The 20,278-nt window shown below is 40.7% G+C and overlaps 1 protein-coding gene across 6 annotated transcripts in view; it reads right to left on the bottom strand.

Annotated features, from left to right (window-relative positions):
- Positions 1 to 20,278, bottom strand: part of LOC121947426 (forkhead box protein J3-like) — an 83,066-nt gene that overhangs the window by 44,976 nt on the left and 17,812 nt on the right. For all 6 annotated transcript variants that reach the window (XM_088082303.1, XM_088082305.1, XM_088082306.1 and 3 more), the window contains 2 exons: positions 19,107 to 19,230; positions 18,326 to 18,801 (listed from right to left, as the gene is read on the bottom strand). In XM_088082303.1, the coding sequence (XP_087938429.1) occupies positions 18,326 to 18,685 (360 nt within the window). In that variant the 5' untranslated portion in view covers positions 18,686 to 18,801; positions 19,107 to 19,230. The remainder of the gene's footprint in view (positions 1 to 18,325; positions 18,802 to 19,106; positions 19,231 to 20,278) is intronic.

Here is a 20,278-nt window from a genome sequence, read left to right as displayed (position 1 = left end):
ATAGATACACTTTTAATTTCCTGACTCCTGCTGTGCAGCTTGTTCTAGGGCTGACTACTATATTACTATACTACTACTTATACTACTATACTAAGATTACTCATTTACCAGATGCTTTCTTTGCATCCTCTTTTTGGCTGGAGTGACTGTGTGACTGAGTGGCTGTGAGTGAGTTTGTGATTTTAGGGATGGGCCAAAGTGCAGCGCTGGAAAAGAAAAGGCCGCACTGGATTTTTAACACAAGACAAAATGAAAGCATTATTGCAAAAGAGAATGCAACACAATAAATGTTTTATCTCTATTGGCTTGTTTTTTATAAACAAGGCCAAAATCATATTTGAAAATAAAGCCAATTTTAAACCTGAATAAGTTTATTTTATGATGGTCCCCCCCAAAAAAACTGAATTGAATTATTACATTTAAAATTCCTGATTTGTAATGCAAATTCCAGCATTTCTTGAGACCACATATATTTCTGACTGAATTTGATGGAAATGTGTACAACATGATGAACTAGACAATCTATGACATTTCCATTTGACAACACTTTTGGCTTTAAGTTCATTCAGCTAAGCAGACACATGATACCCATGGACCATGGAAATATTTTTATTTCAATAAATTAAGGACATTTTTTAAGGAAAAAAAACATAAAACTTAGAAGATTCTGATATTATCTTAGGCGATAACTACATCTCATTATTCTTTGTGTTTCAATGGCATCATTGTTTAAATGATTAGACTGTGATACACATTTCTCCATATGATAAGGAAACGTTTAACTAACTAGAATTTATTATGTAATTAAATGACAACGAAACCTAAATTTGTTTTTCCTACATTACATGGATAGATAGCATTAGAAAAGGATATTTGTTTTGTTTGACTAGGAGTGTGTATGCGTGAATATACGCATTAAGATACCGTATATATCATTGTGAGTGCAGACTAGAGTGCACCTGCATCCAATCATTTTACACTATACCTTATGTGCCCAGTTCCCATAATGCCTCTTGATTTTCCCAGCAATTTTTAGAGGCTAGAGATTAAGAGCTATGTTGCAGAAAAATAAGGTCAAACAAACGTTTTGATGCAGTTATAATTAGATATGAGAATTTGTGCATGCATGTGTGGTATGTACAGTCCATAGTGTTTATATCAGTATGAGGAAGATGCTGCTGCTGCTGCTGCTGCTCCTTAACGCAGGGTGCAGCATCCTGGACTTGAAGAGGTTAGTTATATAAGGCGGGCTTGATAAGCATGGATGACTTTTTGACAAAATGCAATGTGATATAATGTGATGTGTGACAAAAAGTCAGGTTTTGGAAACATGCTTTCAGGGTGGAGAGGGAAGGCAGAGTAAAGGAGTGTGAGGAGTGTGTGTGTGTGGGTGGGTGGATCAGTCAGGAAAAGTGATCAAAGAAAGAGTGACACGTTTTAAGGTTGGCAGAAATGGATGAAGAGGTTAAAGTATGTGTGTGTGTCTCTGTGTGTGTGTGTGTGTGTGTGTGTGTGTGTGTGTGTGTGCGCGCGGATGAAGTAGGGTACAGGTTAAGACGCCAGAAGGATATTCTGGCCATAGGCAGGAGGCTTGCTCTGTGTGTGTGTGTGTGTGTGTGTGTGTGTGTGTGTGTGTGTGTGTGTGTGTGTGTGTGTGTGTGTGTGTACGCCAAGGAAACAGCTCACACAGAGAAGACTTAAGTTACATAAGTGGGTAGGTTTGGAAGATTTGGGTCATGGCAGCTGAGTTAAATACAAAGGGGCAACATGAGATGGCATTTCCCTCTAAACTGAATTAAACAGTCTTGAAAAGTTTCACAAGTGAGGCAACAACACTTGGCCCATTTTAACAACAACTATGCTGATTACACTGAAATGGTTCGTTGGTGAAGTTGGATGCACTAGAAACATACAGCGCAGCCCAACTGGTATAGAGTTGCAAAGTGGGAGGAAGTACTTTCGGGTGCCTGGGTTTCCAGTCCCATTCAAATTCTGCTAGACAATGTGAGGTGACTCATAGTTGGAGTGCTTCAGCGCTTATATGGGCATGAAACTCTCCTGGTTGAATCATCAGGTAAGCAGCTGTGGTGCAAGCCTGTTTGATTAAAAACTTTAGGAGTGAGGTCAACAACTACTACCAAACAACATTTCTGTGATAAACAAAAGCAAAAGGCCTTTTTTTTAATCAAGCAGAATTTCTCATTTCTATGAGTGATTGGATCCTACATGAACACACTGTTTTCTAAGTTTACATCATGAAGTATGATAAACATTTGAACAATCAGTGGTCAAGTATCCATCCAAATGCAGCACAAATTTAGCCAAATTTCCAGTAATCCCAGCAAAAGAAAATACAAATTTCAATCCGTATACTGTTATAATAAATTAGGAGCTGGGTGCATCGAGATAAACACTTGGTGGGCTAATTCTCCAGTTGGGTGCCATTATAGAAAAAGACAAGGGTGCAACAAGATGATTCAATTTAAAGAGCGTCAAACCTCAAAAAAAAGTGGAAATGTTTTTGGAAATATGATGTTTGTTTCATGAATTAATTTGATGATTGTTACAGTCTAATCTAGAGCTGTAAAACGATCAGTCAATTAATAAAAAAAATGATCATCAGAAAATTAAATGGCAACTATTTCGACAGACAAATAACTGTTACAGTAATACAGTAATTTTTTAGGCATAAAAGCCAAACATTTGGAGGATTCATGCTTCTTAAATGTGACAGTTTGTGACAGTTCTTTATCATACTGGTATGTTGGTTAGTTGGAAATTACACAATGCATGTTTCACTATTTTCTGATGTTTTATGTACAAAACCATTCATTTATTAATTGAACAAAAATAAGGCAGATGATTGTAAGTTACAGCCCTTGTCTTATTGCTCCATACATATCTGTTGTTTTTTGTCTGCTTCAAAATTACGCATGTCCATTACACTGTTGCTTTTTGTTTTGATTGTTAAACCAATTTTTCTGTGTTTCCACTCATGATTTTTAAGTGCAAATTGAAAGTGCATATAAAGAAAGGTGGATGGAAACACGCTTGATAAGTATGACTCTATCACTGTACTGATGGAATTATTGCAGTAAAATTTTAAATTATGAGAGGAATACTAACTAATTATACAATATTTTCATTCACTCTCATGCACCATTATTAACATTATCTATTCACAAGACCTCCCCTTTTCCCCTTTTATTTGTTTTTGTTTTCTACTGTACTTTATTATATATATATATATATATATATGGAAGTGGATGCTTGACAAAGAAAAGAAAAACAGAAGGAAGATATTCATTCAATTGCAACATTGTTTGACTTGCATCTGTCCTTCAATGAAAGAGAATTGAAAAAAAAATTAAATTATGCTCATGGTTTCTCTCCTTTATCCCACCTGTTAGAGATTTGAGACCCTATCTTTTTTTACGTATGGCTGTTGGAGTTGGAGTGTGTGCAGGATATTTAAATCAAATACAGATATGCAAATGCATAACCCGAGGTATCAATTTTGGACTGCTGAAGATGTAAAAATAAATTGTATAAAGCTTAAAATGGCACTTCAACAATTACGCACAATTTTTAAGTTAACGCATTAGAGATATAATTAACACAGGACAGCTGCAAACAAATGCAAAAATGAAAGAAACAAAGTGCTCTGTGTGAAGTCCATCATACTGGACCATTGTGGTTTTAGAGATGGCATAGCCTCAGAGGCTGGAGAAAAGAAGATAATTGAGTTTTTGTTTGAAAATAAATTCACTAATGTGGCTTGGCAGGTTGTAAAAGAAAAGCTGTTCAAGTGTTTCAAGGTAAGAAAGGTATTCTTCATGTATGGGGTTTTGTTAATCTCGGCTCAACTGTGCATCTGCAGGGAGACTGAGGTCAAAGGGCGAGAGGTTTGCTGGCCTTGGTCTTACACTATGGAGGGCCTATGGAGTTTGGTGTGCGCACACAAATGCACACCCACACAGCATTATTCAGGAGCATCTCTCCCATGCCCTTCAGGATGAATGCATTGTGGTATCATAAAGGTAGTCCTTGTGCGCCCACAGACAGAACAAGAGATAGAGAAACATAGAGAAAAGGAAGGAAGATATAGCAAGAGGGGATATTTGGAGAGAAGAGAGACGGAGGATATTTTATTAACTTTCAGCTGAACCCATACAGTGCATAAAGAGAGGGTAAAATGTGGTTAAGTTTGAAGGTAAGGCAGAGGAGAAGGAGCTGGGAGGTGGGGGAGGGTTGGGGGGTGCAAGAGGCACAAAGAAACACAGAGCTGGAGTCGGCTGGAAGAGGGAGTGTGGGGGTACGTGCACATACGGACAGGTGTCTTAGATGTGAAAGTCTCCTGGGTTCTGAGCATCATTGAGATGCCTTATTATATCCTGATGGTGACGGAGTGACAGACGCTCCGTGAGAATGCGGGGTTGAATACAAGTCACTACTTCAATCCCCATCTAATACATATTCATTTCATTTGATGGACCCTTCCCCCGCCCTCTTCACTCCCTCACTGAAGTACTTCACACAAGTCATCTATAAGATGAGGTGTGTGTGTGTGTGTGTGACTGTGCAGTTAGTGTTTGTACACCAGAGTGTGTGAGCCTGAATGTGTGTGTGCTGGCAGCTGTGAGTATTTCAGTTTTGCTTGCGCACGCACCTGTGCATAACTGTGTATGTAGGCAGGTGTGTGCACCTGTGCATGCGCCTGTGAGCAGTTACACACACCTGTTTATCTGTGTGAATGTGTGTGAGTGTGTGTGAGTATACACATGTTTTAAAGCATTAGTGTAGCAGTTTCTGCTTGCAGATATGTTCGTGTGGTATGGAAAGAGGAGAGAAAGGACATGAGTGAATGTGTTAATGTGTGTGAGTGTGTACATGTGTATATGCGTGTGTGTGTGTGTGTGTGTGTGTGTGTGTGTGTGTGTGTGTGTGTAAGAGATTGGCACAAAGACATCTCAGACAAGGTGGAAGTAGGGTTGTAGCTGCACAAGCTGCTGTCTCTGGAGATCTGGTAAGAAGCTCCAAAAAAGTTAGAGCAGTAGTCAACCAAAGAAAGTCTTGGTCGATTGTAATTTTACCCACTCTTCAACCAATCTGTTGGTCAATAGGGGAAAAAAATCTGCATGCTATCTCTAAATTAACTAAATCAGCTACATTAGCTGAATGCGCTCTTCCTGGTGTTGTGCCACCATCAAAGGGTTTTTTCCTGAGGCCAGTGTACTTTTTAAGATCTTTGCAAAGGGAGCAATGCCTCTTTACACAATGCTACAAATTGATCTTGATATATGTATATAGATTGAGTGATAAGCAACCCAATACTAACGATGCAAAGCATTGATACATATCTACATCTTGAATTTGCCATTATTTTGAAATTCCCATGCCACGTCAATGTCACTATTTCCATCCAGGCACACCTCTTTCCTAAACACTCAAACAGTGCTAGCTGCCTATCCTCAGGCAGACAATGAAAGCCACGAAAAAGTCAATGGCAGTAATTTTATTATTTCTTATTTATGTTTTGTCAGAATAAATGGAGATCCCCTCCAAAGATATCCTGCTTGCCTCTTCATCTAAACACAACGCGAAACACTTGTGGCTACACTAAAATTCAGCGTATCATTTCTACCAGAAAGCCCTGCTACAGCAAAATGTGTCCTAAATCAGTTGAATCATTGCAGAGCAGATTACATATGTGGTGCATTTCAACAAGCCTGGGTCAGTCTGCTTTCATTATTACGCTGGGCACACGCCATGCATGAAAACGTGTGTTTTAACCGTCTCCTCTCAGTGGTCCTGCTTGGTAGCTGGGCTGACTGCGACCAACCTTTGACAATCACCCCCTCTCAAACAAGCTGTGTCTTATGCAGATTGACACGTGTGACACACTGATCTCTCTATATCCGTATCAAGGCTGTTCTAAGTTACTGTGGATCTAAACTGAACATTTCCTGCTGCTACTGCTGCTTCACAATCAAAGCTTTCCTCAAGCAAACAAACAGGAGGCTTTTATTGTGAAGCAACAGGAGTAAATTTTAAGTGTTTCTCACCATAATTTTTTGTGCAGTGCCAGTCTCCAAACTAAAATACAATAAAAACCAGAGCAAGCTATTTAAATGAAGAGCTGCACGTGATGACTTTTTGGCAAACCAGTAAAACTCCAACAAGTCAACAAGGTACACAACTTCTTTTTCAATGCCATGCTGTGCAGTTGTATACTGTGCCAGCAGGACTTCAGTGGTCGCAGTTGCTCATGGCTCCGCTCTGCAAAACTATTCCCACCACTATTAGAAAAATGGCATATCATGAGCAGTTCAGCCTAAGAGGTCTGAAGCGGTGAAACTATTCAGTCTTTCACAATATAAAAGCAATGATTAGAGAAAAGTACAGGTCTCATGGCCCCTTGAATTTATCTTGCAACCCTTTTGAGGTGTCCCGACCTCCAACTGCCAAACATTTGACATACTCTACTCGCTACCATCCTCACTGGGATCTCTCATTTCACGGCTGATTTAGAAAGACAAATGCTTTCAGCTGTTATTTTAATATAGTGTTTAAAAATAACACAGAGACCAAACTAGGTGGCGGAGCAGCAAGAGGTCACAGTGGCACACTTCCTGTTGCTGGTTGTGTCGAGCAGAGCGATGCGGTGAAGTGACAGTTACTGTCAGCGGCTTTCCGGGAGAGGAGGCGAGTGAGCAGAGAAGGAGGACAAGCAGGAAGGAGTGCCCTGGTTGTACTCTGCATCCCAATAATGTTTGACAGCCTCCTTTTTCTATTCTCGGTCTTTCTTGATGAAATGAAGACCATGCTACAGTGAGGCATGAAAGTATTTATTTAACAGTGCTGGGCTGTGTTGAGCCATCCAGGTTGGTTTAGTGGCTAACATTTAAGAGCCACAGTCATATCGCTTTTGTGTTAGCTCAGTCATCTGCTTTCTCACGGGACAAAAAAACCCACTAACACCCGCAGACATCTGTCTTTTGTCTTTGGTAGGAAAGGTTACAATTAGCATTCATTCCCAGAACAAATGACCGCAGTAGTCATGGGTATTTATCTGCTCCAGCTCCAATCGATTGGCAGTGATGGGAACATGTAAAGAACCAGATGGACACGCTAATTTTTGCCCCTTTTTCCCCCATCCCCATCCAAGCAGCACTCAGACATATTTCCAAACAGACACAGAGGTTAAAAGAGAGACTGAATAAGTAACAAGTAACCACTATTGCATTTTCACTGGCCTCCATGCTGTTTTTTTCTGTTTTTTTGTTGCGTATGTGACATAAAATGTGACACATGATTAAAAAAAAAAAAAAGAAAGAGACAGGCAAGCTCATCTAATGCAAAGCCTTGAACACTTGTTTTGGTTAAACAAAAGGGTATAACAGGTTTAACCATTTCAGGTTCAGAAAACTAAGCTGACTGTTTCTATCAAACTCCTATGCAGGTGTTGGCTGTGACGTGCACTTTTGATGTTCGGCAAGCCAAAGAGGATGATAAAGAAGAGAACATCTAGCTCTTTTTGACATCTTTCATGGTGAGGACACTTAGTAAAAACACAAAACTAAACAAACCACTTAAATACACTGGACACAGATTATTATAATAAGTAAGCATTTGAGCTCTTTAACTTTACAAACTATAAAGTGTCACAACTGCTGTCAACCTGTCGAAGGCACAGCGGACTCTCCCTCACCTGACAGTGGGGCTGTGAAGTGCACGGTGGTTGTCTCTCTTTCATCTGTGTCTGCCTCATCTACAATCTGGGCTATTCTTTCCGCTGATCACTGTCTTTACAATCAGGCTGGAATAACTACTTCGTTTCATGTAAAAAAGTACACCGCATAATGCTGTGCATGTTTGGCTATAGTGACATTGTTCAGAGCATAAACAAGCTAATCTGGCAACAGACAAAGAGACAGTGTTTGTTATGCACAGTTTCTGGTACTATATCAAAGTTAGCTTTTACATCAATTCCATATTTTCACTGTCTTTCTATTGATTTTTTGAAATACCTAAAAATCAAATTGATTGCTCACAATTGACAATCACTGACAATAATTTGCTTTGGTTTTTCAGGTCAAAATAATTTTGCTGGCACAAAATCACCTCATAGACTGGAGCAGGGCTTCTAACTTTGTCAAACATCTATAGTTTCCTCCCTTGTTCTACAAAACACTCTGACGTTATTTAGGATCTGACAAGAGACAGGCCCACATCTTGTTGCGGGGTACAAACCGAGGGACTAGCGAATAAGCTTATTCTGTGGTATAATTGTTGCATTCCAGAGTGCTACAGGAACCAGCCTTAAGCCTATTATTAGCCATATGGAGAGTGCTACAGGCCTGGCTGGTTAGAGAGCGAAACGCTGTGCTGGATGGGTGCCAAATCCTCGACGAGATAGCAAGAGAAATTCCTCGCGTTTAATTAAGAATTTAATACTGAGACTGCAATTAGTGATTAGTATGTAATTAAAAGCTCTAGCAGTGTTACACATACAAGTTAAATTAATAGCAGTATGTATGTGTGCTGTGTGTGTTAAAATGACACTGCTGATAATCTTGATTTGTTCTTCAGACGATACAGTTCATATTAAAAATACAAATGTGGAGAAGGAAAAGTGCCCTTGTATATTACCAAATAAGAAAATGTTATATATTGCCTAATGCAAAAATGTTATCACATTGTTTCAGAGTTCAACTTAAACCTCTGGGGAATATCCTATATGTTATGAGTCTTTGTTTGTATCAGGAAAAAAAAACTTTGTTGTTCATGATGAATAATTATAATTTTTATCTATCACCTATGTCAAGATGATTTCATGTTACATAAGTAAAACTTACTATGACTTGTTTCCTATTAATCTCTGTGTAACAACATTGCAATTTTTATGACCAAGAGCATGTTTAAAGGTTGGGTCCATTATTTTCTATTTTTTGAGGTTTTTATATAATTCTGTAGCTTTGGTTCAGTATGTATGTTTTAGTGTCAAAATGCTATTTTCTGAAAAACATTTTCTTTCTTGACCTGACGCAGGTTTCTGAATTATGACATTGCTACATATAAACCAGTAAGCGAGCCTGTGACTGTTTGTGACTGAGCAAAGCCTTCTTTGTGAATTATGTGTTAATATAGAAATAAAGGTGAATGTAGTCACAGTGAAGTCACAAATCGCATTTATGGACTACCATTTTGGTTTTTTGGATGGAAATGACTATAATGGGATTTGAGTGTTGAGCTATAGAGAAGCGACAGGTGGATCTGGCTGGAGATGCATTGCCACCCCTCTATAATGATTGACAAGTCAGCGTTGTAGCCATGGTAGCCATGCCCTAAAACATACTCTGCTTTATCATTTATTTTACTGTAAATGGCACCATAATTTACAAAATAAACATCATGCTGCATTACTAGCGATTGAAACCAGAAAAGTTTACTGAGGTCATAAATTCAGTGAGAAGTAGGGAATTTTTGTCAGTGACTCACATACGATCAGACTTCTTTTTGCAACCGGGGGAGTCACCCCCTGCTGGCCATTACAAAGAATGCAGGTTTAAGGCAGCAACGCTTCACATTTCAGACCCTGCTGTTGTCACTTGCGTTTTATCAATATTCCAAATTAGCTGTATCACTTATAACAACACAGAAGCTGAGCATCACAATGCTGTGGATGCCATGTTACTTCAGATGCAAAAATCACACAATGATAGCTGTAGGGCTGCAAAGGCTTGTGTTCTGCCAGGTAAAATTACTGTTTTTATCAATGGAGTCTGGTGGCTTTGAAGAGAGCGATATAACCGCTTTAGTTCCCTGTTGGAGAGAGCTGTCTGACAGCAAGGTAAAACTGTGAAACTACGCTTACTGTGGAAAGTACATCATACAAGCCCACTTTTAAGAATCCAAACAAACCCTTTCAATAATTATCATTTTTGTTATTATTATCATTATTATTATTATTATTATTATTATTATTATTATTATTATTATTATTATTATCAGTGCTCTAACCTACATCACTGCTTTTTGCTAACAGCTGAGTGGTCATTTCCACTTGAAAAACCTGTGAAAAATGCAGATGGACTCGCCCTTAAACTGTCACATGCTGACTTGTCGACAAGAAGTAGGTTCAGTTTCTTCAGTAAAAAGGTTCAATCTATACACCTTAATACTTAGGTCTGCTGTGTGACATTAGGTTTTTAGAAAGTAGAAAAGTAGAACATTTGCTGGATTCTGACATGTTTTACTGTTTTTGTGTCAGATGTTGGGATTTTGTTTTCTAAATTGTAATTAAATTTGCTTTCAGCTTTGACAGCAAAATATCAAAGATTTTCATTTTAGAGTCAAGGTTTAATATGAATCAAAATTTCTAACACGGTGTCAAGAGAGAGACTATGACCTTGATACAGACAGACAGACAGACAGACAGACACACACAAACACACACACAAACACACATCTGGACAGCAGATTGGACTAATGTGACATGTACACTGGGAATGCTGGGATACATGTTACAGTTACTTAGTGACAAGGGGATCAACACAGTCAGAGGTGAGCCGCAATAAAACAGATGGCTGTGGCATTCTCCTCCTTTAATATGACTTTGGAAAACAGACAAAAGCACACTAACACACATCCCTGTACACACACAAACAATGTAATCGTCTAGTACAAAGAACCACACACGACACGTACATAAGCGCTACATACTGTAGATGTACAGACACGCTCTCTGTCTGCACACTGTTTTCCACAGATTGTCTCAAAGCTGAATCACAACATGTACAGTACTGCAGTGAAATTCCAGTTGCGCTCATAAGAAACAAGCTCAGGAGCATCAGTGCAGTTACAGCCACATAATGACTACCCGCAGCCAATGACAACAGCCTTTCTCCACATACGTAAATACACTTGACACTGTGCACGGACCTCCAGCTCAGTCGCCGATCTCCCACAGAGCAGACAGGAGAGGATGGGAGCCAGAATAATGGCCCAGTGCTGATTCATATCAGGTGATTGTCTGTGACATGTGGTGTTCAGCCAAAGGCCAAAGGCCATTGTGGTAGCACTGCCCTTTACAACGTCACATTAGGCCTTGCTAATTCGCAGGCAATTAGCCTGGCTGCATGGGAGCCAGCCTGGGGCGACAGAGGTCGCAAGAGAGCAGGTTAGTCAGCACAGTCTGCAACAAGCCATTCAGTGAAGGTACAAGTCTAGACTGTATTTCTCAAGTGGTAAATTATGGAAAGGCCTTCACATTTCAGTAGCGATGTAATGGTGAGGTGAGCTTTGTGTCACCTACAGTTCCCATAATTATAGTTAGTCTAAACTATGGCTTTGTAATATGGAGAAAATCATATATCATGACATTTTTTGACCAAACACCTCTGTATCGATATCATGACGACAATGTAGTTATGACTTTTGGTACTTTCACAAAATATTTTCAATGTGAATTATTTCCGGTTTCTTTACTTCTGTGTCACAGCAAACTGAATCCCTTTGGTTTGTAGACAAATCAAGGCATTTGAGGACATCATCCTGGGCTTTGGGAAAGCTTTTACACCATTTTCTGACATTTTATCAAACAACTGATTCATCACGCAAATAACTGACTGATGTTAGCTGCAGCCCTATTCATGAGCACAAAACAACCTGTATCATAACTCAAAGGGTACTAAGAGAGCATAGACCTCTGCCAAGGCCAAATGCCTTATCTCACAATGTTAACAAAAGTGAAAAATAAATTGAGCAAATGCCCAATGACTCGGATCAACACCAAAATTTAATGGGTTCTTCCTTCGCCATTACTACACCCTTTAAACATGTTTAATGAAAATCAAGCCAGTAGTTTTTCCATACTCCTGCTGACAAACAAACCAAATGGAAAACATAACCTCCTTGGCAGGAGTAACAAATAAAGACTGTAAAACACTAAAACAGCATAAAAGAAAAGCTAATTAAGTCAAAACATGAAACAATAAACAAAACATACTGTGAGGCAGGTGGTGAAGGTCCGTTTCCAGAGTTTAAAATTTTGATAGCACTTGGAATTAAAAAAAACAAAACAAAAAAAAAACAATCAAAACACCAAAAGCTGATTTCATTACAGGTAAACCCACAAATAGGAGACAAGATAGAAAGCAAAAAAATAAATAAATAAAAATCCCCTGCGTGGCTTTGGTCTCTGGCTGCACTATGAGTCGTGGCAAAGGTGGACCCTAGAGTGGATGGACACGTGGGTGTGAAAAGGCTGCAGAGGGCATGGGAAAGTAGAGTGGTGCACAGTACAGGACACAGACAGAGAGAGGGAGAGGTTGTTAAAGATAACAAAAGGGAGATAATGCTTTTCCAATCACAGAAAATAATGCGGTAATGACGCAGCCTGATGCAACGCTGTTTGCATTCCACTCCAGTATACTGTATCTCCACTCTTATTCCTTTGCTTTAAAAACAGAAATGCTGGGCATGCATGTTACACAAGATGAATTTAAGAGTGTCAACAAGCTCCATAAACAAATGGCTTATGCATTCGTGTGCTATTTAATTTCATGTATTTTTTGTTACAAATTCTAAACCTCCTCCACAGCTCCGGAGGAAGGTTCTCATCATTACTCCTCAGATGAAAAGAGCCCTCCATATTCATTTCCAGCTAAGACACAAAAATCTCACGACCTTGGAAAGCTACATGATTATACTGGCTAACTAGATTGGGTGTTTAATGCATTTGAAAGTGTGTCTGTGTGTGTATATATGTAGATGCAACACGTGCAGTAAGCCTGCGGTGTTCAACCAGTGTATGTATTCATGTGATTTCTAAGGATGGGAGCCAATGTGTGCGTCTGTGTGTGTGTGTGTGTGTGTGTGTGTGTGTATGTCCTGGTTTCAACTCTGCCGTTCCTGCGCTCTCACATTATCATACAGAGCAGACGGAGTGCGTGTGCTGGGTAGTAAAACTCTCCTCTGCTCTCTGACAGTCTCCTCTCTCCTCTCCAACCCCCCCCGCCCCCTCCCCATCTCCTCTCCTGCTGAGCTCCCTGTGTGTAATCTGCAGACTGCACACGTACACTGCCTACCTGAGAAGGAGTCTCTCTGTGGGTGTACGAGCTTGTGTGTGCATGCATGTGTGGCAGAGGGCGAAGGAGATGGCAAACAAGACGGACCACATATGAGGCCGTTTTCTGAAAGCTGGAGCGGTCGCCTTGAGCCGGTACATTCAGAAAACACGGATTTCAAAGTGTGTACTTGCAACGTGTGAGCCGACCATGTCTGCCGAACGTGGCAGCCAGACAATCTCTGTGTCTGCGTCCCACTGTGTACAGCTGACAGCAATCACCTGAACTGGAATGAACCAGACTTATGTAACTTTCCCTGTGACGGCCATGGCTGGTATAAAACAAGCCCCACTGTTTCAAGTCGGGTCATCCAGGAAGCAAAAAGTTTACAGCCTTTTCTCAAAGACTAACAGAAATGCAACTTGTTCTTCACCCTGCTTAATTTGTTACTTTGCAGTCTTCTGAAATGGCAGTTCATGCACAGGTCTGTGGTTTGCAAATATTTTCTTCCCCACAGATCTGTGTAACTCTTTTCAACAGAAGGGACAAACTAAGAGGTTTTTCTATGTTCGGTGTACGGATGTCAGTGCAATTTTGCTTTCGATAACCTGGCACTCATTGAGTGGCAACAGATGGGCTAATTCTAAAAAAAAAATGTTTTAAATGTAAAATGACGTAAAATACAAGAGGCCTTTTCTTTAGTCCGGCGCTCCACTGACCCAATGAGCTTTGGCAACACATTTTAAAGCCCTATCCACTTAGTGGTGATAAAATTTTAATGTTTTGTGATTTAAATGTCTAACCTTTTCTGTTGGCTTTTGCAGACAGACAGCCAGCTGGCTGTGTTAACATGTGGAATCCATGGATGCATAAAGAGACCTGGATACAGCGTTGAAGGTGGGGCCTTGTTCATTCCTATATTCCTAAGTTTCTCATTGGCGCATGAGACCCAAAAAAATTTTTTAAAAATTATCCAGATAATCTGCATTGCTTTCACACTGAGAGCTCCTTAGAGCAGACACACTACAGACTTCTGGTTTAGCACTAAGTGATTAGATCACGCCGACTTTTCTAAACTTTCTAAATGTTATTGGACTGAATGGACCAAATCCTGATAGTAAAAGGATTAATTTCAAGGAGGTGGTGATGATCAAAAAAAATGTATCCATTGATTTACAGACATCTCTTTTGACACGTAAATCTATGGGGGAAAAGTCTTTTCGGGCCACACAGCATCATGTGTCGGTGTAATTACATGAAAACTGGCTTCATAACCCAGAGCACTTCCTGGCCCCCTAATGGAAACAGTGCCTGCTGTCCACGCCCCAGTCTCCACTGGTTAACTAATGTTACCTGGCAGTGCCACTCATTCGGCGATTACTGCTAGTAACACCGTCCCGGTGGCAGGACAGCATTGACGCAGACACGTTGGCCCCCTTACACTTACCCCGCCAGGTAGTCCCCGTGGGTAAGTCACTTCATTTTGAGCTGCAATACCCCTCTATTTTTTTTAACCACGTTAGCACCACTAGTCATGCTAACACAGCGCAATTACTACACTATATGCAAATGAGTGTTTGACATTATCCGACAACTTTGAAAGACTTTTGGATTTAGTGCTAGCTTTTTTCATTGAAAAAGTAGCAGAAGTAATTGCTGAATTTAGCAGCGTTGCTACCTAAAGTCTTGGGTAGGTCCTGCCCTCACAGTGGTGCGCAGCACGGTAAACTGAAGAGGAGCAAAATTGAACTATCAATCGACATGCTTAACATCAAAAATATCTTTGGCGGTTAACGGATTTACCATTATCAGTTGATTTTCCTAGTTCTGTGCTTTAAAAACATATTCTGTAAAATACTAACAAATAAGAACATTGTGCACTGTTTATATGCCCCTGGCCCAAGTAGAAAGCAACACAACTTTGGGTTATGTATCTCACAACAAACTCTCTGCACTGATATCAGGGAGAGATGCCAGAACATGTGAAAATATAAGCACAACGCCTTCCGAACAGTGCTTTAATGATGCTACTAGAATGCAGCCACACACACACAAATCAATGAATCTAGAGGTGTAATTATGGGATACTAAAACATCCTGGCACCCAAATACAACCAGCAGGAGAAGGCAGTCATGAGCTGCAGCGAGAGAAAGCCTGAATGGTCTTAATAACCCCGATCCTCTCTCTCCGAACAGAAAACGAATTGATTGAATCCTACATGCAGGTAAGAAGCTCTGCCAACACAACCTGGCTTGTATCATAACCTTTTTGTCTCCGTTTCTGGCATGCATCTCTGCTCTGGGAATGGTGTGTTGAAGATTATAGACGGGGAACAAACACAGGTTCGTGAAAGGGAAAGAAGAAGAGAGGAGTGAGTGACTAAGAGAGAGGGGGAGGGAGGGTGGAGTGCAAGTGCTTGGGAGATGAAGATAGAAAGTGAAAGAGAGAGAAATAATGAGAGAAGAAGAAAAATGTTCCCGCTCTCAGAGAGATGAATTGGTTGATAGTTTGCAGACAGCTTTTTCAATGTGTCAGTGGAAGGACTATATCCATCCCCTTCTTCACTAATAAGGTAGAGAATCCCCAAGACACAACCGTAGGGATCTATTCATTTGTCTCCAATAACACAGCCACCTTTCTGCTCATATTAGCCAGGATTTGCATAGCTGCATTTACATAAGGATTTAATAATGTCGTCTGAATGAGACGAAAACTGTCTGTCAATCAATCCTGGTTCACTAAAAGGTTTCTGTGCCCTTCAAGGCAACCGCCAGATCAGATTTGTGCAGTTTGAGCACCTGCAATGGGGTTAAGGTTTAAGAGCAGTTGATCAAATCTGAATCCAGAATCAAAGCCGCTTGCTGAATGCAAATCTAGGTTTAGCTTTCAACATTTAAAAGTTATAAATAACTAAACGCAAAGATTTGATGAGCTCTGTAAACACATATTGTTGGTCAGGAGGGTAGTGGCACTGTGGTTATGACCTGAAAATAGGATGAGCTAAGAAAAACACCGAAATAATAGACGTCGCCTACTTACTTCTGCACACTTCAGAGCCACACAGTACAAAACAGTAGACCCTCGTTCAGAACCACTATGTTGAAAGGTTTCGATTACTGATATAACACATACGTCAAAGTATAACCCATATGTTGGACGCGACCCAAAACAGTCCTAACCGAAAACCTAACCAAACCCAATATTCAAAAAGGAATTATTTAAACAAGACCCCACATTAACCCCAGCATAGGCATGAAGCATTGACAATTTAGAAAAAAAAACAAAAACCTCAACAAACAGCAGCAATAATGTCCTATATAATTAATAACTGTGAATACAATTCTAAAAAATAACTGTCAATTAATAATACAATAACAATCCAACAGGGTATTAGACGTGTTAAAGCAGACCCGAGATCCATAGCAGTAAATTGACCTGATTGGACTACAGTTGGGTCCATTTACAGTTTTGCCAATCCGGTCTGGTGTACGAACTTTAAAGCAGTTTAAATTTATACAAACCGTCATTTGTCATGATGACTTGTTCTGGCAAATTAAAAAGCAGCTTACATCAGCAACCTATGCTGACGGCATCACAGTGCTAAATACAGCTCATATTACATTAGTAATCAGCAATATGACAGGGTAATTAATATTAATATGACAATTAATAATAATATTGATATATTAGGTTTATAAACAAAGTCTTTTATTGCTGAGCTGAGCACCAGAAAAATGAGGGTGATCAAATTTCAGTGGAGGTGGGAGGGCGAGAAGCGGCCATGCAGTTTTTGTTTAGTGAAAGGTTCATGTGTTTTTTGGGGTGATGAGAGGAGACATGACAGAGTTAGTCATGAGGGAGATCACCAGCGAGACTTTCAGTTGAGGTTCTTGCTGTTGGCTATATTGTTTGTCATTTCCCGTAAATATCACAATTTGAAACTTTTTTTTTTCCTGTTAACAAGACTCGGTTAAAACCTAGTATTTGTCTGCACTGTGTACAACCTTTTTCCTTCAGGGACGTCTTTACCATCAATAAGTAAACTGATGCCATATTTTAGGCATATTTCATATTATATTAAATACATAACAATAACCATGTAGAACAACTGCTAAACTGTTCAATTAACCCAAATCCCTAACTGCAGTAAGTTTGTGATAGATAAACAATTACGATGAATTTTGAGCAGAAATTTTTCTGTTAATATTGCATCAGAGATGAGTTTTCCTGATATTGGTTGAAACTTTTTATTGGATTCTATATACCTACAATCATACGCCTTATTTAAAGGCTTCTTTTTTGAGAAATTCCTTTTGCTTGGCTGTCTTTTCTACGACAGGACAAGGCTGTTTAGCATAGGTTTAAGGCTCTGTGAATACAGCTTATATTGTGTTCAGGTCCTGCCCTGTGAGATTAAAAAATAAAAAGTACATCTTGAAGTTTTTTTTAAAAGTTTTTTAACACCCCTTAAAATCAAGAAAATCTCATGACCCAAAGTGGGGTCACGACCCCCAGGCTGGGAACCAGAGGTGTATGAAATTGTTGCAGTCCAGCCCAAAATTCATGTAGCCTAAATACATGTTAAAATGCAGAACACCACACTTAACATTAGACACCGTCACACAGCGGAGAGGGGTGCTGCTTTCTCTGGAGCAGATCATTTAACACATCCTCCGCTCTTCAGCTCTGGTCAGACCCGGGGATGAACGTTCTGATGTGGCTTATGGAGGCTGCACCGCCTTTGGCTGCTATCAGAGCCAAGCTCCGCTAACAACGATAGTTTATGAATCGCCCTATGGCTGCCGATTAACAAAAATGAGTGACTCTAAATTGCCGTAGATGCGAATGTGAGCGTGAATGGTTATCTGTCTCTATGTGTCAGCCCTGTGATAGTCTGGCGACCTGTCCAGGGTGTACCCCGTCTCTCGCCCAATGTTAGCCAGGATAGGCTCCAGGCCCCCCACGACCCATCAGAGGTATAAGCGGTTACAGCCAATGACTGAATGAATGAATAACGCGATACTCAGATGCTTATTTTTGGTGTAATCATGGTGTCATTATATTCCACTCAGAAGCAGCTCCTGAGTGTGACAACTGGTAGAATTTGATATACAAGTCAGGTGTTTGGCTTAATATAAAACCAGTTTGAAATAAGACCAGTTTGGCACCAGCCAAACCCTAGATTAGACAGAACCATACTATAAAAACTGAACACTAAAGAGCCACACTCCATATCACATAGTTTTTCTCTTACCTTCCAGCCGCTGCCTGCCTCTCGGTAGTAGGGGAAGTTGTCACAGATCCACTGGTAGATCTCGCTGAGAGTCATCCGTTTGCGCGGCGAGCCATTGATTGCAAAGGTGATTAGGCTGGCATAGCTGTAAGGTGGTTTACCATCTCTATGCTGTGCAGCTTCCTCCTGGTCCAGCGTTGTACCTGGGTCTAGATGGGCGATTTTCTTGCCAGGGCCATGTGGGTGATGGTGGCCGTGGTGGTGGTGTCCATGGTGATGGCCATGGAGGTGTCCCGCGTCAGCCTTCTGGATGGCTGCCCTCATGCTGAGTTGGGGGAGCCAGTCCATTGAGGTGAGGCTGCTCTCCAGCTCAGAGGTCATGATGCTTGTAGGTCGAGGGAGTAGAAGGGAAAGGGTGAGAGGCTCAGCGACGTGGCGGATGGAGGATCTCCTGTTGGCTCACTGAATGGGTGCTGTGCAGCAGCCTTGGCTCAAGTCTGGAAGAGCAGGAGGTTTGTTTACTATGCCTATTCATCTCCTTTAGCTGGAGCAGAAAGCACGCTTGGCAGAGACACTCAGATGTTAACTTGCACATTATTTTCCACATACAGTGTAGCTTTGTATAATGGAAAACTAAATATTTTGGCATGTTCATCACTTCATCTTTAACACTGCACATAAATATGATCTGCAATGCGAGCAATGGATAAGAAAAAAACTTGAATCAAACAGTTGTATTCCATTAATTATACAGTGAAAAGCAAAGCAGCACAGGGGACTAGGTATGAGTTAAGTGTCTTACTCTTCCCATTCCTTTCCATCTTTCTTTGGGCCAAAGCATCTGGGGAAGTCACCGAAGTGAAAGGTAGAGTCCTTCCCTCGTGCATGTTCACAAGATCTTCATTTAGCCGCTGCAATGGCCGCTGCTGCAACGCACAAACACAGAACCACACAAGACGGTGAGCTTGCACTGCCAGACAGCCTTCATAAGATATTAATATCGCACAACCGCTCAACTGGCCTCGGCATCTGTCCAACCCGATTAAAACTCTTCTCTCTTTCTCTCTCTGTGTTCTGTCTATCTGGATTGCCTCTCACTCTCGTTCTCTCCAAAGTGGAAATGGCAATTGGATCTGCAGAGTGACTAAAAGCTGGGGAATTGTTTTCACAAGTGCCTGCCAAATGGGGGGAACAGCTCGGGAGGAATTCCAACCCTCTAGAGGAGCCGAAAGGCTCGTCCCCTTTCCCTCTCTGCGTAACCCCCCCACACTGTGTTCCCGTTCTCTGACTCTCGACGTGCCTCACTCTCCTGTCAAGTCCCCTCCACCCCGACTCCCCCAGCATCTCAGATCCTGTTCACACAGACACAAACAATGAAAAAAATTCACAAAGCCCCAACATTTTAATTTGGTAGCTATTTTTAGAATGGCGCTGAACTTAAAAATGTGTCCTGTGTAAGTAGAGAAGGAAAGTTTTTTTGTGGTGGGGGCTTTTGCAAATACTTTCAGCATGATTCAGGAAAAAGAAAAACAACAAAGACAATCGTTTGGTACACGAGAGAGAAATTACTCACCAATTGTTCTGTACTCCAGTCAGTCACAGTACATTCGTAGATTTGTCACTACTGGACTGAGAATGTCATGTAACTGTTACTCATCACTGGAGTGAAGATGTTGCATTCAGATCACACTCTGATTCAACAAAGAAAATTGCCTTGTTTAGTGCTCGCTGCTTTTGGAAGATGAACGCCCTATATTCTGGGAAACGCAGGTGAACCTACGGGTTTTCTGAAAGAGACGAATAAAGAGCGGGCCAATGCCAGTGAATAGTTAACAATGGCTGGATGGATTCAGCCTCCTAAGGATACAGAAATCTACATCTAAACCTTCATCTGCCATCCCATGCAGTAACCTTTGCATGTCCTTGAACAACAAAGAGCCTATTGGCCCACGCATTTTCCATTCATGCTCACTG

Source organism: Plectropomus leopardus, chromosome 9, assembly GCF_026936395.1.
Source record: "Plectropomus leopardus strain MGB_pleo_1.0 chromosome 9, ASM2693639v1, whole genome shotgun sequence".
NCBI lineage: Eukaryota > Metazoa > Chordata > Actinopteri > Perciformes > Serranidae > Plectropomus > Plectropomus leopardus.
The sequence above is the reverse complement of the archived record's forward strand: the minus strand, read 5'-3'. Positions and strand labels throughout refer to the sequence as shown.